Below are 16071 nucleotides of genomic sequence, written 5' to 3' on the forward strand. Positions count from 1 at the left end.
GGGCTAGATGAATCACAAGCTGGAATCAAGTTTCCTGGGAGAAATATCAACAACCTCAGATATGTAGATCATACTACTCTAATTACAGAAAGTGAAGTCAGGAGGTAAAGTGACTTTTGAGGAGGTTGAAAGAGGAGAGTGAAAAAGCTGACTTGAAACTCAACATTAAAGAACTAAGATCATGGCATCCCATCTCATAGCTTCATGGCAAATAGAAGGGGAGAAAGTGGAGGCAGTGACAGACTTTATTTTCTTGGGCTCCAAAATCACTGTGATGGTGACTGCATCCATGAAGTTAAGGGATGCTTGCTCCTTAGAAGGAAAGCTGTGGTAAACCTAGACAGCATATTAAAAAGTGGAGACATCACTTTGCCAACAAAAGTCCGTCTAGTCAAAGCTATGGTTTTTCCAGTAGTCATGTATGGATGTGAGAGTTGCACTATAAAGAAAGCTGAGCACTGAAGAATTGATACTTTTGAACCATGGTGTTGGAGAAGACTCTTGAGAGTCCCTTGGACTGCAAGGAGATCCACCCAGTCCATCCTAAAGGAAATCAGTCCTGAATACTCATTGGAAAGACTGTTGCTGAAGCGGAAACTCCAATACTTTGGCTACCTGATGTGAAGAGCTGACTCATTGGAAAAGACACTGATGCTGGGAAAGATTGAAAGCGGGAGGAGAAGGGGACAGCAGAGGATGAGATGACTGGATGGCGTCACTGACTGAGTGGACATGAGTTTGAATAAACTCTGGAAGTTGGTGATGGTCAGGAAGGCCTGGTGTGCTATAGTCCATGTGGTCTCAAAGAATCGGACACAACCGAGTGACTGAGCTGATTCCAGTAGTCAAGTATGTATTATGAGACTTTATCCTTAAAGAAGGTTGATGACTGAAGAATTGATGCTTTGAAATTGTGGTGCTGGAGAAGACTCTTGAGAGTCCTTTGAACTTCAAGGAGATCAAACCAGTCAATCCTAAAGGAAATCAAACCTGAATATGCATTGGCAAGATTGATGGTGAAGCTGATACTTTGGCCATCTGATGCGAAGAGCCGACACATTGGAAAAGACCTTCATGCTAGGGACCATTGAAGACAAAAGGCGAAGGAGGTGGCTGAGGATAAGATGGTTAGATAGTATCACCAACTCAGTGAACATGAAATTGAGCATATTCTGGGAGTTGCTGCTGCTGCTGCTGCTAAGTCGCTTCAGTCGTGTCCGACTCTGTGCAACCCCAGAGACGGCAGCCCACCAGGCTCCCCCGTCCCTGGGATTCTCCAGGCAAGAACACTGCAGTGGGTTGCCATCTTCTCCAATGCATGAAAGTGAAAAGTGAAAGTGAAGTCACTCAGTCGTGTCCGACTCTTAGCGACCCCATGGACTTCAGCCCACCAGGCTCCTCTGTCCATGGGATTTTCCAGGCAAGAGTACTGGAGTGGGGTGCCATTGCCTTCTCCGATTCTGAGAGTTAGTGGAGGCCAAAAGAGTCTGACATGCTGCAGTCTATGAGGTCACAAAAAGTAATGCATGACTTAGCAACTTAACAACAACCACATAATTTCCAGTGAAACCTTGCTTGAAATATAATGAAATATTTAATTTTGATTTATTGAACACTAATTTTTAAAATACACCTGTTTTTATAATATTAAACCACTTTGGATAGTCTATAAATTATTCCAAAATTTTCAATAGAAACCAATGTAATGTCATCGGATATAACTTTTGGGGGAATAATTTTTGCCCTTAGTCAGAATTTATGGTGAAAAATATATTGTGTTTTGTCTAAAAAGTAAAAAATATTCATAAATATCTGCTTCAGGGCAAGGCAGATACATAATTCGCTGGTGATAATAGTAAACACATTTAATATAAAATGACCTGTGGTATGACTGAGTGAAGTATAGGTTATTATGACAGCAAATAGAAGTAATTGACCTATTCTTTAATCCACTCTAATGATCTTCCTTCAAGATTCCTTTGTTCAGTATAATTTATACTGTAAAAATTATACAGTGATAATTTATATAGTGTGTATATATATATATATAATGACAGTATAATTTATTGTCCAAACACGATACATTTGAAGGTGAAAGAGGACTCTATTTATAATTACATGAGACAGTCGTATAACATGGGCATACGAGGAGGTATGGCCTCCCTATTTTATCCCAGCACTTTAGGTGTAGAGACCTTGCATGTGTCTATAAATACAAAGGTGCATATGTGTTGCTATGCTGCTTTTATATTTTGGAAAGCTCACTTAATCCACAAATCTGGCAGGGTCTTGTCTGTGCTACCTCTGTTTTTCATCTAGAGATGATGTAAACTACTAAGATTAAGTACTTGTACGTTATCTTCTTAAACACAATGTGTAGATTAGGCACTGGGTAGTTTACTACAAGAATCTTTGTGATCATTGTGGGCAAGTTGTTCAACTGATTATTTGACTGTTTTGATGCAGGACAGTGATAACAGCGCTAGCACTACCTGTAAAAGCGTTAAACCATTGTCCAGGGAAGTTCCTGGAGGCCTCGCTTTTGTTGAGAGTTGCTTCTGTTTGCTCTGCAGGACCAGTGGTTTTGGCGAGTGAGAAACCATAGGGTGATGGACGGATACCCCATGCAGATCACTTACTTCTGGCGGGGCTTGCCTCCTAGTATTGATGCCGTTTATGAAAACAGTGATGGAAATTTTGTCTTCTTTAAAGGTAAGGAATATTTCCCATGTCTTGCTCTGTTATATCCTGGTCTCATTGCCCAGGACCTTGTTGTACACATAGGGATGAATAAATAAAACCTATCGTGTGAGTTTAGGTAGCTAATTCATTCTATAAAATGAACCATATATGTTAGCTACAAATATAAATGAAGCAAGATCAAAGATAATTTTTAATTCTCTAATTTATGTTTTCTCATACAATATCCCCATTTGTAAGTCAAATTTAAGAGGCACTGTGATCACTTAGAATTTTTAGATTTGGCCTAAAGGCACCAGAGAAATAAATATACAGATTAATAAATTAATTATATAAAAGTAATTTTTCTAAGTTATTTGGTTTTTTTTTAAGAGTATTTGGGATTGCTTGCTGTTTTTACACAATGAAATTCATTTCACTTATTTTCATATATAATCTCTTCAATGTAATTCAGTCAACTTAATCTCTTTACATGATTTAGTCAATTTCTGTTAAATAGTTTTCAATAAACTAAGAAATTACTCATAAAGATAAGAAAAACCTATGAATAGAAAAAAGCCACCCAATCATTTTACCCAATAAAATCTGTTGTTTGTTATTTATCTGAGTGACAAATTTCAATTGCACAAATACTAATGTCTAGCATGCAAAAGTGAGATTATTTGAATTAAATTAAACTGAACTTAAGTCAAGTGACTGGTCCTCCCATCTTCTAAAGTTGTTCTGTGCTTAGCTGCTCAGTCATGTCTGATTCTTTGTGACCCCATGGACTGTAGCCCACCAGGCTCCTCTGTCCGTGGGGATTTTCCAGACAAGAATACTGGGGTGGGTTACCATGCCCTCCTCCAGGGAATCTTCCCAACCCAGGGACTGAACCCAGGTCTCCCGCATTGTGGGCGGATTCTTTTGCTAATATTCAAAACAGTAAGTCTTAAGTCTGTTGGGGGCAGGGGGCCCAGGGAAAAGAGACTGACTAAGTTGAAGGATTAAAAGAACTGTGAAGAGAACAAATTTGAGTTGACTTGAGGAAAAGTAGAATGCAGATTGAATGTGACTGAATGGATTACTTAAGAGTCTAAAGGACTGAGAATAAGCTTAAATAAGGATTGAGATTGTGGGAAAAGAAAAAGGAATCTTAAGCAAATAAAGCAATTATTCTCAGGACCAAACTAGAAGAATTTGTAGCAGTGATGAGACTAATGAAAATACAGGACTTGCGAGATACTTGTCACATTTTAAGTGAAGTCCAAACCACCCATATAAAATCAAGGTGTATACTCAGAATTTATTTTGTCTTTACAAATTCTAACCTGAGAAAGAGGGGGTAATGTACATTAATTATAAGAATACCGTGGTCCTGAAGTCATATTGCTAATTTTGAGCACTTACTAGCTGTATAAATTATACAGCTACTCAAGTCCATGTGCCTCAGTTTCTCCACCTGGAAAATGGTGGTACTACTGTTCCCCATCTCAGGATTGAAGACTAAATTAAGAGTACATGGGAAGTGCTTGGTACAAGTAAGACCTCAATAAGTGCCAGCTGTTGCTGCTGGTGGTGCGATTACTATTAATATTATTGCCCTCCTGCTGGCTATAATAAGTATATAAAGGAAGTAGACATGTACTGTATCATTGCAGACAAAGAAAAGATACATCTGAAGGGTCTGGATCTTAGAGCCATGATATTTGGAAAAAAATTATCCTCCCCTGCATTCTTCTGTGTGTGGTAGCAGCAAAAAAAAAAAAGAGGGAAGAAGAAGCCCTGGGTAGCCTACAGCTGGAGGGCTGTCCCAGGGGGTCCCCTCTCATCCCAGGATCAATAGTGTTCTCTTACAAAACTGCCTAAGGAGAAACTGCCACAGTCCTAAATCAGTGTTCCTTCAGTTCTTTATTGCCGCAGGGCCTTCTCACTTTTTATCCGTGTTGCCTCTCCTCACTCCCTCACTCTGGAATGGCTAGCTCCTTTTCATCTTTCAACAGCTGGCATAAAAGGGATCTCTTCAGAGTGCACTCCCAGTCCACTCCATTTAAAGCAGTGTCTTCCAGCTTGCACCAGCCCTTGCAAAATGTGAAATTACCTGTAGCATTCAAATGTAAATTTCATGACAGATGGAACTGGTTTCTATTTTCTTACACACCACTGTGTTTTCAGTGCCCAGAGCAGTGTTGGGTACATAGTAGGTGCTCAACACACATTTTAATAAAAGTGATACGGTTAAACATTTCTTTGACTCAGTATGGTGTTTCTTATGTCGAGATGCTAACAGAACAACTCTGTCTCTTGTCACATATATACTTCTGAATGTTTAGCTTGTCAGTAGTGCCTCTTAATATACTGTCATTATAAAGAAATGTCTAATCCTAAAACTTTGCCACTCCAAGGACCCTGCTACTATGCTTCCTTCTCACATTACCTTCAAATAAAGTTGTGGACACGCAGCTCCTTTATTCCAGATGCCATTGCTTATCCAGAGGGAGCCAGAAGCTCTGGTTGCTTCCAATAAGACTATTCCTTTTTCTGGTATCTATCTCATTATTGTCTCATTAAGAGTCCCAGAACTCTGGGCTTTGGGTGACACACCACCCCCTTTCTTATCTTTCTTGAAGCAATCACACAATCAAAATCCCTGTTCCAGTTTGCCACCATCTCTTAATGGCCTTTATCACCTGAAAGTGTAGGTAATCAGATCATCTCTTTCATCTCAAGACCATCATCGCCAACTTGCTCTAGGGACACTGAGACCACTTCATCTCTAGTGATCCAACTTCCCTCCCTGTTTAATTTTTTACATATTGTCTGGTAAACTATATGCTTCACTTGTTTATCACTCATCTGTATCCTTCTCACTGGAATATCGGCTCATAAGGTCCAGATCTCTAGTTCATTATTTATTTATTTATTTCATTTTAATACTGTTATTTCCAGTACCTCAAACCAGGAGTTGATAAACTTTTCTCGGTAATGACCAAATAGCAAATATTTCAGCCTTTGAAGCCTGTACTATCTCAATTACATATCCTTTTATTTTTCAACCTTCAAAAATGTAAATACTCTTCTTAGATTGTGGGCTGTACAAAAACAGGAGCTTGTCCTAGTTGCTGGACTCTGTTATAATCAATGTCTGGAATGCAGTAAACACTAAACAAATAATTATTGAATGGATGAAGTATAAAACGCAAGACCTAATCTGTGTTTGTATTCACAGCTCTACACAAGTTGGTCTCAGCCTCTACCAGTCATCCTGAATGACTGTTACTAATGTATTTAAGCATTATTCTTCTCCAAGTTGTTCTTTTCTTGGCCCTCTTTCTCTTTGTTTCTTTCTCCTTGTTTTTCTCTTCTTCTAATATGTACTATGTGCATGCGTGCTCAGTCGCTGACTCTTTGCAACCCTGTAGACTGTAGCCCACCAGAGTCCTCTGTCCATGGGATTTTTCAGGCAAGAATGCTGAAGTAAGTTACCATTTTCACCTCCAGGGGGGCTTCCTGATGCAAGGATCTAACCTGTACCTCCTGCCTTATGCAGTGGAAGTTGTCAATACACAATTATAAAAACATCTATAGATGCAGTCAGTTTTATATTCATAGAATTTTATTGCTTTTTGATATGCAAAGATGTAGTATCAGTGTTGTCTTTGCTTCCAGCTAATATGTAACAACAGGGATCAGATTTGACCTTCCACCTAAAACCACTAAAAATTGGATAAAGTATATAAAACAATAATTTTCATGACATTGGATATCAAGAAAGGTAGTGAATCTTGAGAGTTAAAAACAAAGAGAAGTAAGCCCAGAAATTGCCCCAGCTTCCTGTCTTGAAAGAATTCTAGGCTATGGACCAACATGTAAGAATCCAGGTAGAGCTCAAAAGATTCTCTCCGTTGAGGAGACAGAGCTGAGAGTCTAGGACACCAAGGTGCCTACAGTTAACAAGACAAAGTAATGCAGAGGAAAGAGCTGTACAGACTGGAGACGTGGAGTTTTGTAGCGGAAACTCCTAACGCATGAGAGAGAGAACTGGACTGTATATGTGTGTAAGCATGCAACTGAAGTCTAGAGAAAGAATCATGAAATGGATATAAAAGAAACAAAGCCTGACACTTATATAGGGCTAACATAAGTACTTGTTGCCACCAGTCACGGGTTGTCCGTGCACACTGAACATAGTCTTGCCTCAGTAGTGGGGAATTTTATCCTAGAAGGAGCACTGTTTCATTCCTCCCTAACAAATCTTAAAACACCTGAAGTAATCACATTGTTTTCAAGTAACAGTCCTAAAACTAAGGTCAAGAATAATTGTAGGGATACAAAAATAACCATATAGTCAGGAAAAATTCACAGTGTCTGACTTTCCCCATAAGATCAGAAATAAGACAAATGTATCCACACTTTCCAACTGTATTCAATATTTTATGCATACATGCTCAGTCATGTCTGACTCTCTGTGACCCCGTGGACTATAGCCCATCAGGTACCTCTGTCCATGGAATTTCCAGGCGAGAAAACTGAAATGGATTAGCATTTGCTACTCGAGGGGATCTTCCCGACCCAGGGATTGAACCCACATCTCCTGAATTTCCAGCATTGGCAGACAGATTCTTTACCAGTGTGCCACCTGGGAAGCCCCATTCAGCATTGTACTGGATGTTACGTACTAGTGTAATAAACATGAAGTAAAACGGTATTCACAGACAATGTGATTGTCTGTGTAGAAAATTGGATGCCATCAGCCATTTATCTATAATTGGTCAGTGAGTTTAGCAAGATTGCAAGCTATACTACTATCACGCAAAAATTAATTATATTTATATACGTTTTCAAGACTGTGAAGAGTCTGAGATTTTATCCTAAGCTAACAAGTTAGCCTACCACACTTTCATGAATGTTGGTAGAAGATATGAAACTCCTGACTCAGAGAAAAAGAGAGGATCAAAAGAAGTAGCCATTTATATGAGTTCCCTGAGCCCCAGTTCTCAAGGGTGATGTGAAATTGACCCATTGAAATACTTGTAATCAGATATGTGAAGGAGAGGAACCACAAGCTTAGCAAACCTAAATGTTTTATAATAAGCTGTAAACGGCCCAAATTTTCCCCAGAGGGAGGCATTTTATTTATTTTACTGAAAAGTAAGCAAATTCTCCCTTTACTATGGAGGGAGATTCTTTCTTTATAACCCAAGATTGTTGATACACTAACATCTTTGAAAATAAAGTCCAAAAGAGAGACACTATCAGTGCCTCTGCTCATGAGAGGTGCTGAGAAGCAAGTGACCTACAGAGAATTGTCTTCCATCAGATACTAGCAAACAATAATCAATAATTGAAATTTTTTAAACATTATAAAGGCAAATTACAAAGGCATCAAAATACCAAATATTTAGGGATAAAGCCAAATAACATGTGGATCGCCTATACACTGAAAACTACAAAAAAATTGGTAAATGAAACTAAAGAATACAAATAAATGGACAAATGTGACTTATTCATAGGTTTGGCAAGTTGAATCCTGCCAAATTTATTGGATTCCTAACGACTGCACTGCCAGGGTATTCCCTCAAGTCTTACTTTAAAGTGATATTAGTCAAAAGAGCATGACATTGGTGTAAAGATAGAAAATATATATATATATAAGAGAATAAATTATATAAATGTACAAATAATATATACATATATATATATATATAATATGGAGAATCCAGAAATAAACTAAAAACATATATGAACCAATAATTTCTCACAATAGTACAAAGGAAATTCAGTGGGAAACATAATTTTTCAACAAATGATGGTGAAAGCATGGGATGTGCACATGCAAAAAAACAAGTAAATAAACTAATGGAACAACAGACTGGTTCCAAACAGGAAAAGGAGGACATCAAGGCTGTATATTGTCACCCTGCTTATTTAGCTTCTATGCAGAGTACATCATGGGAAACACTGGGCTGGAAGAAGCACAAGCTGGAATCAAGATTGCCAGGACAAATATCAATAACCTCAGATATGCAGATGATACCACCCTTATAGCAGAAAGTGGAGAGGAACTAAAGAGCCTCTTGATGAAAGTGAAAGAGAACAGTGAAAAAGTTGACTTAAAGCTGAACATTCAGAAAACTAAGATCAAGGCATCTGGTCCCATCACTTCATGGGCAATAGATGGGGAAACAGTGGAAACAGTGTCAGACTTTATTTTGGGGGGCTCCAAAATCACTGCCGGAGAAGGCAATGGCACCCCACTCCAGTACTCTTGCCTGGAAAACCCCATGGACGGAGGAGCCTGGTAGGCTGCAATGCATGGGGTCGCTAAGAGTCAGACATGACTGAGCAACTTCACTTTCACTTTTCACTTTCATGCATTGGAGAAGAAAATGGCAACTCACTCCAGTGTTCTTGCCTGGAGAATCCCAGGGACAAGGGAGCCTGGTGGGCTGCCATCTGTGGGGTCACACAGAGTCGGACACGACTGAAGTGACTTAGCAGCAAAATCACTGCACATGGTGATTGCAGCCATGGAATTAAAAGACTCTTACTCCTTGGAAGGAAAGTTATGACCAACCTAGATAGCATATTGAAAAGCAGACACATTACTTTGCCAACAAAGGTCCGTCTAGTCAAGGCTATGGTTTTTCCAGTGGTCATGTATGGATGTGAGAGTTGGACTGTGAAGAAAACTGAGCACCAAAGAATTGATGCTTTTGAACTGTGGTGTTGGAGAAGACTCTTGAGAGTCCCTTGGACTGCAAGGAGATCCAACCAGTCCATCCTGAAGGAGATTAGTCTGGGTGTTCTTTGGAAGGAACGATGCTAAAGCTGAAACTCCAATACTTTCAACCTCATGGGAAGAGTTGACTCATTGGAAAAGACTCTGATGTGGCAGGGATTGGGGGCAGGAGGAGAAGGGGACGACAGAGGATGAGATGGCTGGATGGCATCACTGACTCAATGGACGTGAGTCTGAGTGAACTCCAGGAGTTGGTGATGGACAGGGAGGCCTGGCGTGCTGCGATTCATGGGGTCACAAAGAGTCGGACACGACTGAGCGACTGAACTGAACTGAACTGAGTCCACGGCTTGTGCCATGTGTGAAAGTGATTCTAAGTGGTTCAAACCTGAATGTGAGACATATGACTGTACCCCAACTAGGAAAAAAACGGGATTAAAATATACATGAGTTTGACTTAAGCCAAAATTTCTTATATTTGATGCCAAAATCACAATTCATAAAAGAAAATGGTAAATTGGACAACATCAACATCTTTAAAATTTGCTCTTCAGTGACACCAAGAGTATAAAAAGACATGCCATCAGTGAGGAGACAGTATTTGAAAATCACATATATTAGGAAAGATTTGTTTGTATCCTGCGTATGTAAGGAACTCTCAGAATTCAATAAAAAGAAAACAAGCGGCTCAGAAGTGAGCAAAGGCCTGGAAAAGAAACTTTAACAAGGATGATAAATGGATGCCAAGAAAGCACATGAAAAGATGCTAAGCAGTACTAGTTGTTCAGTTCAGTTCAGTTCAGTTCAGTAGCTCAGTCGTGTCCAACTCTCTGTGACCCCATGCATCACAGTACGCCAGGCCTCCCTGTCCATCATCAACTTGCATATTTCACCCAAACTCATGTCATTCGAGTTGGTGATGCCATCCAGCCATCTCATCCTCTGTCGTCCCCTTCTCCTCCTGACCCCAATCCCTCCCAGCATCAGAGTCTTTTCCAGTGAGTCAACTCCTCGCATAAGGTAGCCAAAGTCTTGGAGTTTCAGTTTTAGCATCAGTCCTTCCAAAGAACACCATGACTGATGTCCTTTAGGATGGACTGGTTGGATCTCCTTGCAGTCCAAGGGACTCTCAAGAGTCTTCTCCAACACCACAGTTCAAAAGCATCAATTCTTTGGTGCTCAGCTTTCTTCACAGTTCAACTCTCACACCCATACATGACCACTGGAAAAACCATAGCCTTGACTAGATGGCCTTTGTTGGCAAAGTAATGTCTCTGCTTTTGAATATGCTATTTAGTTTGGTCATAATTTCCCTTCCAAGGAGTAAGCGTCTTTTAATTTCATGGCTGCAATCACCATCTGCAGTGATTTTGGAGCCCCCCAAAATAAAGTCTGACACTGTTTCCAATGTTTCCCCATCTATTTCCCATGAAGTGATGGGACCGGATGCCATGATCTTAGTTTTTTGAATGTTGAGCTTTAAGCCAACTTTTTCACTCTCCTCTTTCACTTTCATCAAGAGGCTTTCTAGTTCCTCTTCACTTTCTGCCATAACGGTGGTGTCATGTGCCTATCTGAGGTTATTGATATTTCTCCTGGCAATCTGATACCAGCTTGTGCTTCTTCCAGCCCAGCGTTTCTCATGACATACTCTGCTATAACTTAAATAAGCAGGGTGACAATATACAGCCTTGACGTACTGCTTTTCTATTTGGAACCAGTCTGTTGTTCCATGTCCAGTTCTAATTGTTGCTTCCTTACCTGCAGATAGGTTTCTCAAGAGGCAGGTCAGGTGGTCTGGCATTCCCATCTCTTTCAGAATTTTCCACAGTTTATTGTGATCCGCACAGTCAAAGGCTTTGGCATAGTCAATAAATCAGAAATAGATGTTTTTCTGGAACTCTCTTGCTTTTTCCATGATCCAGTGGATGTTGGCAATTAGGAAATACAAATTAAAACCTCTATGAGATGCATATTTGTTACAATGACTAAATTTAAAAAGACTGACCAGGCCAAAGTAACCCTGCCAATTTGACAATTCTTTTAAAAGTTAAGCATATAGAATCCTTTGCAATCAGAAATTTTCCCAAGATAAATGAAAACATTTGTGCAAAAACATATACACAAATACTCCAAGCAGACATATTTGTGATAAAAACTGGAAACCATTTATTCTAAATAGGTTAATGGATAAACAAACTATGGTATAGATGTATAACAGAATACTTGTCAGCAATAAAAAAGGATGAAGTACTGATTCATACTATAAATGAATGAGATTCAAATAATTACGCTGAGTTTAAAAATTCTGACAAAAAATATACGTGTTGTACTATTACATTAACATAAAATTCTGGAAAGTGGAAAGTAATCTCTGGTGATAGTAAATACCTCAATGGGTGCCTGAGGAAAAATGAGATAGATTTGGGCAGTAACAAATAGAGAGGGGCATGAGAAAATATTTCAGGATGATGAATATTTTCATTATTTTGATTGTCTACATACATTGGATATGTTGACATATCCAATATATACATACATCGGATATACATATATTGAAACTTAAATTATTTGTTGCTAACATGCTGTTTATTGCTTGTTGTCTGAGTTTATGTTGGGATAGTTTCAGCGAATATTTCATTAATTTAAAAATATTGGTGACCATGGGTGGTAAAATTTTGTTCCTTCATTGTCCCATAGCATATTAATTATGAGCATCCGAATTTGCTTTTATGATTCAGTCACTTACTTAAACCTGGTGCTAATCAGGCAGTCTGTCCCTGATGGCACAGATGCCTTATTCCTCAGCAGCCTCTCTTCTTGGTTCAAGTTCTTGTGCTACTGAGAACAGTGACATGAGAAATTAACTAAATATTAATGTAGAATTAATTAATTTACTACATATATCATATTCAAAACTTTATATAATACCAATTTAATTTCAGTGTTACAATTTACAATGATTATAATGTATTTTCCAATAAGTGTTTCTATTAGAACTGACTTTGTAAAATATACTGATGCCAACATTATGAATAACTTCATCTTTGCTATTTTATATTATTATCTATGTTCTATTTTTCTCTCTATTCTAATTTCTTTAGTCTTATTTTTTTTCTATTTATATTTTACCATTTTATCGCATTTTTGCATAATGAAGCAAGGTATAAGTATGTATATAAATACTAATATTTTAAGGAATTTTCTTGTCAACCTCACATATGTAGCTGTAGTTTGTCCTTAGAAACCACTTCTTAATATCTCCCTTCACTGGTCAGCATGCTGCTCAGTGTAGCTGCATATTGTGTAAGGCTAGGAAAGGGCGCTTTTCATTCCAGTCCCAAAGAAGAGCAATGCCAAAGAATGCTCAAGCTACCATACAGTTGTGCTCATCTCCCATGCTACTAAGGTTATGCTCAAAATCCTTCAAGCTAGGTTTCAGCAGTTAGTGATCCAACAACTTCCAGTACAGCTGGGTTTAGAAAAGGCAGAGGAACCAAAGATCAAATTGGCAACATTTGATGGATCATAGAGAAAACAAGGAGATTCTACCTGGATCATAGACAAAGCAAGGGAATTCCAGGAAAACATCTACTTCTGTTTCATTGACTACACTAAAGCATTTAACAGTGTGAATCAAAACAAACTGTGGAAAATTCTTAAAAAGATGGGAATACCAGACCACCTTAACTGTCTTCTGAGCAACCTGTATTCAGGTCAAGAAGCAGCAGTTAGAACCAGACATGGAACAATGGACTGGTTCCAAATTCGGAAAGGAGTACAGTCAAGGCTGTATATTGTCACCCTGCTTATTTGACTTACATGCAGAATATATCATGCAAAATGAGAGGCTGGATGAATCACAAGCTGGAATCAAGTTTTCTTGAGGCACAAAACCAGAAATATAGACCAATGGAACACGATAGAAAGCCTAGAGATAAACCCATGCACCTATGGGTACCTTATTTTTGACAAAGGAGGCAAGAATATACAATGGGGCAAAGACAGCCTCTTCAATAAATAGTGGTGGGAAAACTGGACAGCTACATGTAAAAGAATGAAATTAGAACACTTCCTAATACCATCAGTTCAGTTCAGTTCAGTCGCTCAGTCGTGTTTGACTCTTTGTGACCCCATGAATCGCAGCACGCCAGGCCTGCCTGTCCATCACCAACTCCTGGAGTTCACTCAAACTCACGTCCATTGAGTTGGTGATGCCATCCAGCCATCTCATCCTCTGTCGTCCCCTTCTCCTCCTGACCCCAATCCCTCCCAGCATCAGAGTCTTTTCCAATGAGTCAACTCTTCCCATGAGGTGGCCAAAGTACTGGAGTTTCAGCTTTAGCATCATACCTTCCAAAGAACACCCAGAGCTGATCCCCTTTAGAATGGACTGGCTGGATCTCCTTGCAGTCCAAGGGACTCTCAAGAGTCTTCTCCAACACCACAGTTCAAAAGCATCAATTCTTCAGTGCTCGGCTTTCTTCACAGTCCAACTCTAACATCCATACATGACCACTGGAAAAACCATAGCCTTGACTAGATGGACCTTTTTTGGCAAAGTAATGTCTCTGCTTTTCAATATGCTATCTAGGTTGGTCATAACTTTCCTTCCAAGGAGTAAGCGTCTTTTAATTTCATGGCTGCAATCACCATCTGCAGTGATTTTGGAGCCCCCAAAAATAAAGTCTGACACTATTTCCAATGTTTCCCCATCTATTTCCCATGAAGTGATGGGATCAGATGCCATGATCTTAGTTTTCTGAATGTTGAGCTTTAAGCCAACTTTTTCACTCTCCTCTTTCACTTTCATCAAGAGCCTCTTTAGTTCCTCTTCACTTTCTGCCGGCAATGTTGATTCCAGCTTGTGCTTCTTCCAGCCCAGCATTTCTCATGACGTACTCTGCATATAAGTTAAATAAGCAGAGTGACAATATGCAGCCTTGACGAACTCCTTTTCCTATTTGGAACCAGTCTGTTGTTCCATGTCCAGTTCTAATTGTTGCTTCCTGACCTGCATGTAGGTTTCTCAAGAGGCAGATCAGGTGGACACAAAGATAAACTTACAGTGGATTAAAGACCTAAACGTAAGAGCAGAAACTATAAAACTCTTAGAGGAAAACATAGGCAGAACACTGTATGGTATAAATCACAGCAAGATTCTCTATGACCCACCTTCCAGAGTAATGGAAATAAAACCAAACCTAAACAAGTGAGAACTAATTAAACTTAAAAGCTTTCTCACAGCAAAGGAAATTACAAGCAAGGTGAAAGACAACCCTCAGAATGAGGGGAAATTTTAGCAAATGAAACAACTAACGAAGGGTTAATTTCCAAACTATGTAAGCAATTTATACAACAGGATAACAGGAAAACACACACACACACACACATCAAAAAGTGAGCAAAGACCTAAGCAGACATTTCTCCAAAAGAGATGTACAGATGGCTTAGAAACACATGAAAAGATGCTCAATGTAACTCGTTATTAGAAAAATGCAAATTACAGCTACAGTGAAATGTCTCATACCGGGCACAATGGCGATCATCAAAAAATTTACAAATAATAAATGCTGGAGAGGGTGTGGAGGAAAGGGAATGTAAATTGATACAGCCACTATGGAAGACAGTATGCTACTGCTGCTAAGTTTCTTGAGTCGTGTCCGACTCTGTGCAACCCCATAGACAGCAGCCCACCTGGCTCCCCCATCCCTGGGATTTTCCAGGCAAGAACAATGGAGTGGGTTGCCAGTTCCTTCTCCAATGGAAGGCACTATAGGGATTCCTTAGAAAACTAGGAATAAAAATACCATATGACATATCAATCCCACTCCTAAGCATAAAACTCTGAGGAAATCAAAATTGAAAAAGACACATGTACCCCAATGTTCATAGCAATACTGTTTACAATAGCTAGGACATGAAAGCAGCCTAGATGTCTTATTGACACATGAATGGATAAAGTTGTGGCACATACATAAAATGGAATATTACTCAGCCATACAAAGGAACATATTTGATTCAGTTGTAATGAGGTGGATCAATCTAGAGCCTATTATGCAGAGTGAAGTGAGTCAGAGATAAACAAATACTGTATATTAATGCATATATATGGAATCTAGAAAGATGGTCTGATGAACCTATTGCAGAGCATCAGTGGAGACACAACATAGGGAACAGATTTATGGACATGGACTTGGGGGAGGAAGGAGACGGTGGTACGAATGGAGAGAATAGCATGGAGACATATACACTACCAAGTGTAAAATGGATGTGTAAATTGGCTAATGGGAATTTGCTGTCAGCCTAAGGGGACTCAAACCAGGGCTCTGTAACAAGCTAGAAGGGTGGTTAGGGGTGGGAGGGAGGTTCAAGAGGCAGGGGACACATGTGTGCCTATGGCTGACTCATGTTGTAGCAGAAGCCAGCACAATGTTGTGTAGCAATTATCCTTCAAATAAAAATAAATAAATTAAAAAAACACACAGATTACTGGGAGAAATATCAACCACCTTAGATGTGCAGATGATACCTATTGGCAGAAAATGAAGAAGAACTAAAGAGCCTCTTGATGAGGGTGAAAGAGGACAGTCAAAAAGCTGGCTTGAAACAGAAAAAAACCTTAAAATCATTAAAAAAACTTAGATCAT

General features: G+C 39.2%; 1 protein-coding gene across 1 annotated transcript in view; it reads left to right on the forward strand.

The window, feature by feature from the left end:
* Positions 1-16071, forward strand: part of MMP16 (matrix metallopeptidase 16) — a 395065-nt gene that overhangs the window by 349024 nt on the left and 29970 nt on the right. The window contains exon 7 of the mRNA XM_027561607.1: positions 2574-2712. Coding sequence (XP_027417408.1) covers positions 2574-2712 — 139 coding nt within the window. The remainder of the gene's footprint in view (positions 1-2573; positions 2713-16071) is intronic.

The sequence above is a fragment of the Bos indicus x Bos taurus genome, chromosome 14 (genome assembly GCF_003369695.1).
Source record: "Bos indicus x Bos taurus breed Angus x Brahman F1 hybrid chromosome 14, Bos_hybrid_MaternalHap_v2.0, whole genome shotgun sequence".
Classification (NCBI taxonomy): domain Eukaryota; kingdom Metazoa; phylum Chordata; class Mammalia; order Artiodactyla; family Bovidae; genus Bos; species Bos indicus x Bos taurus.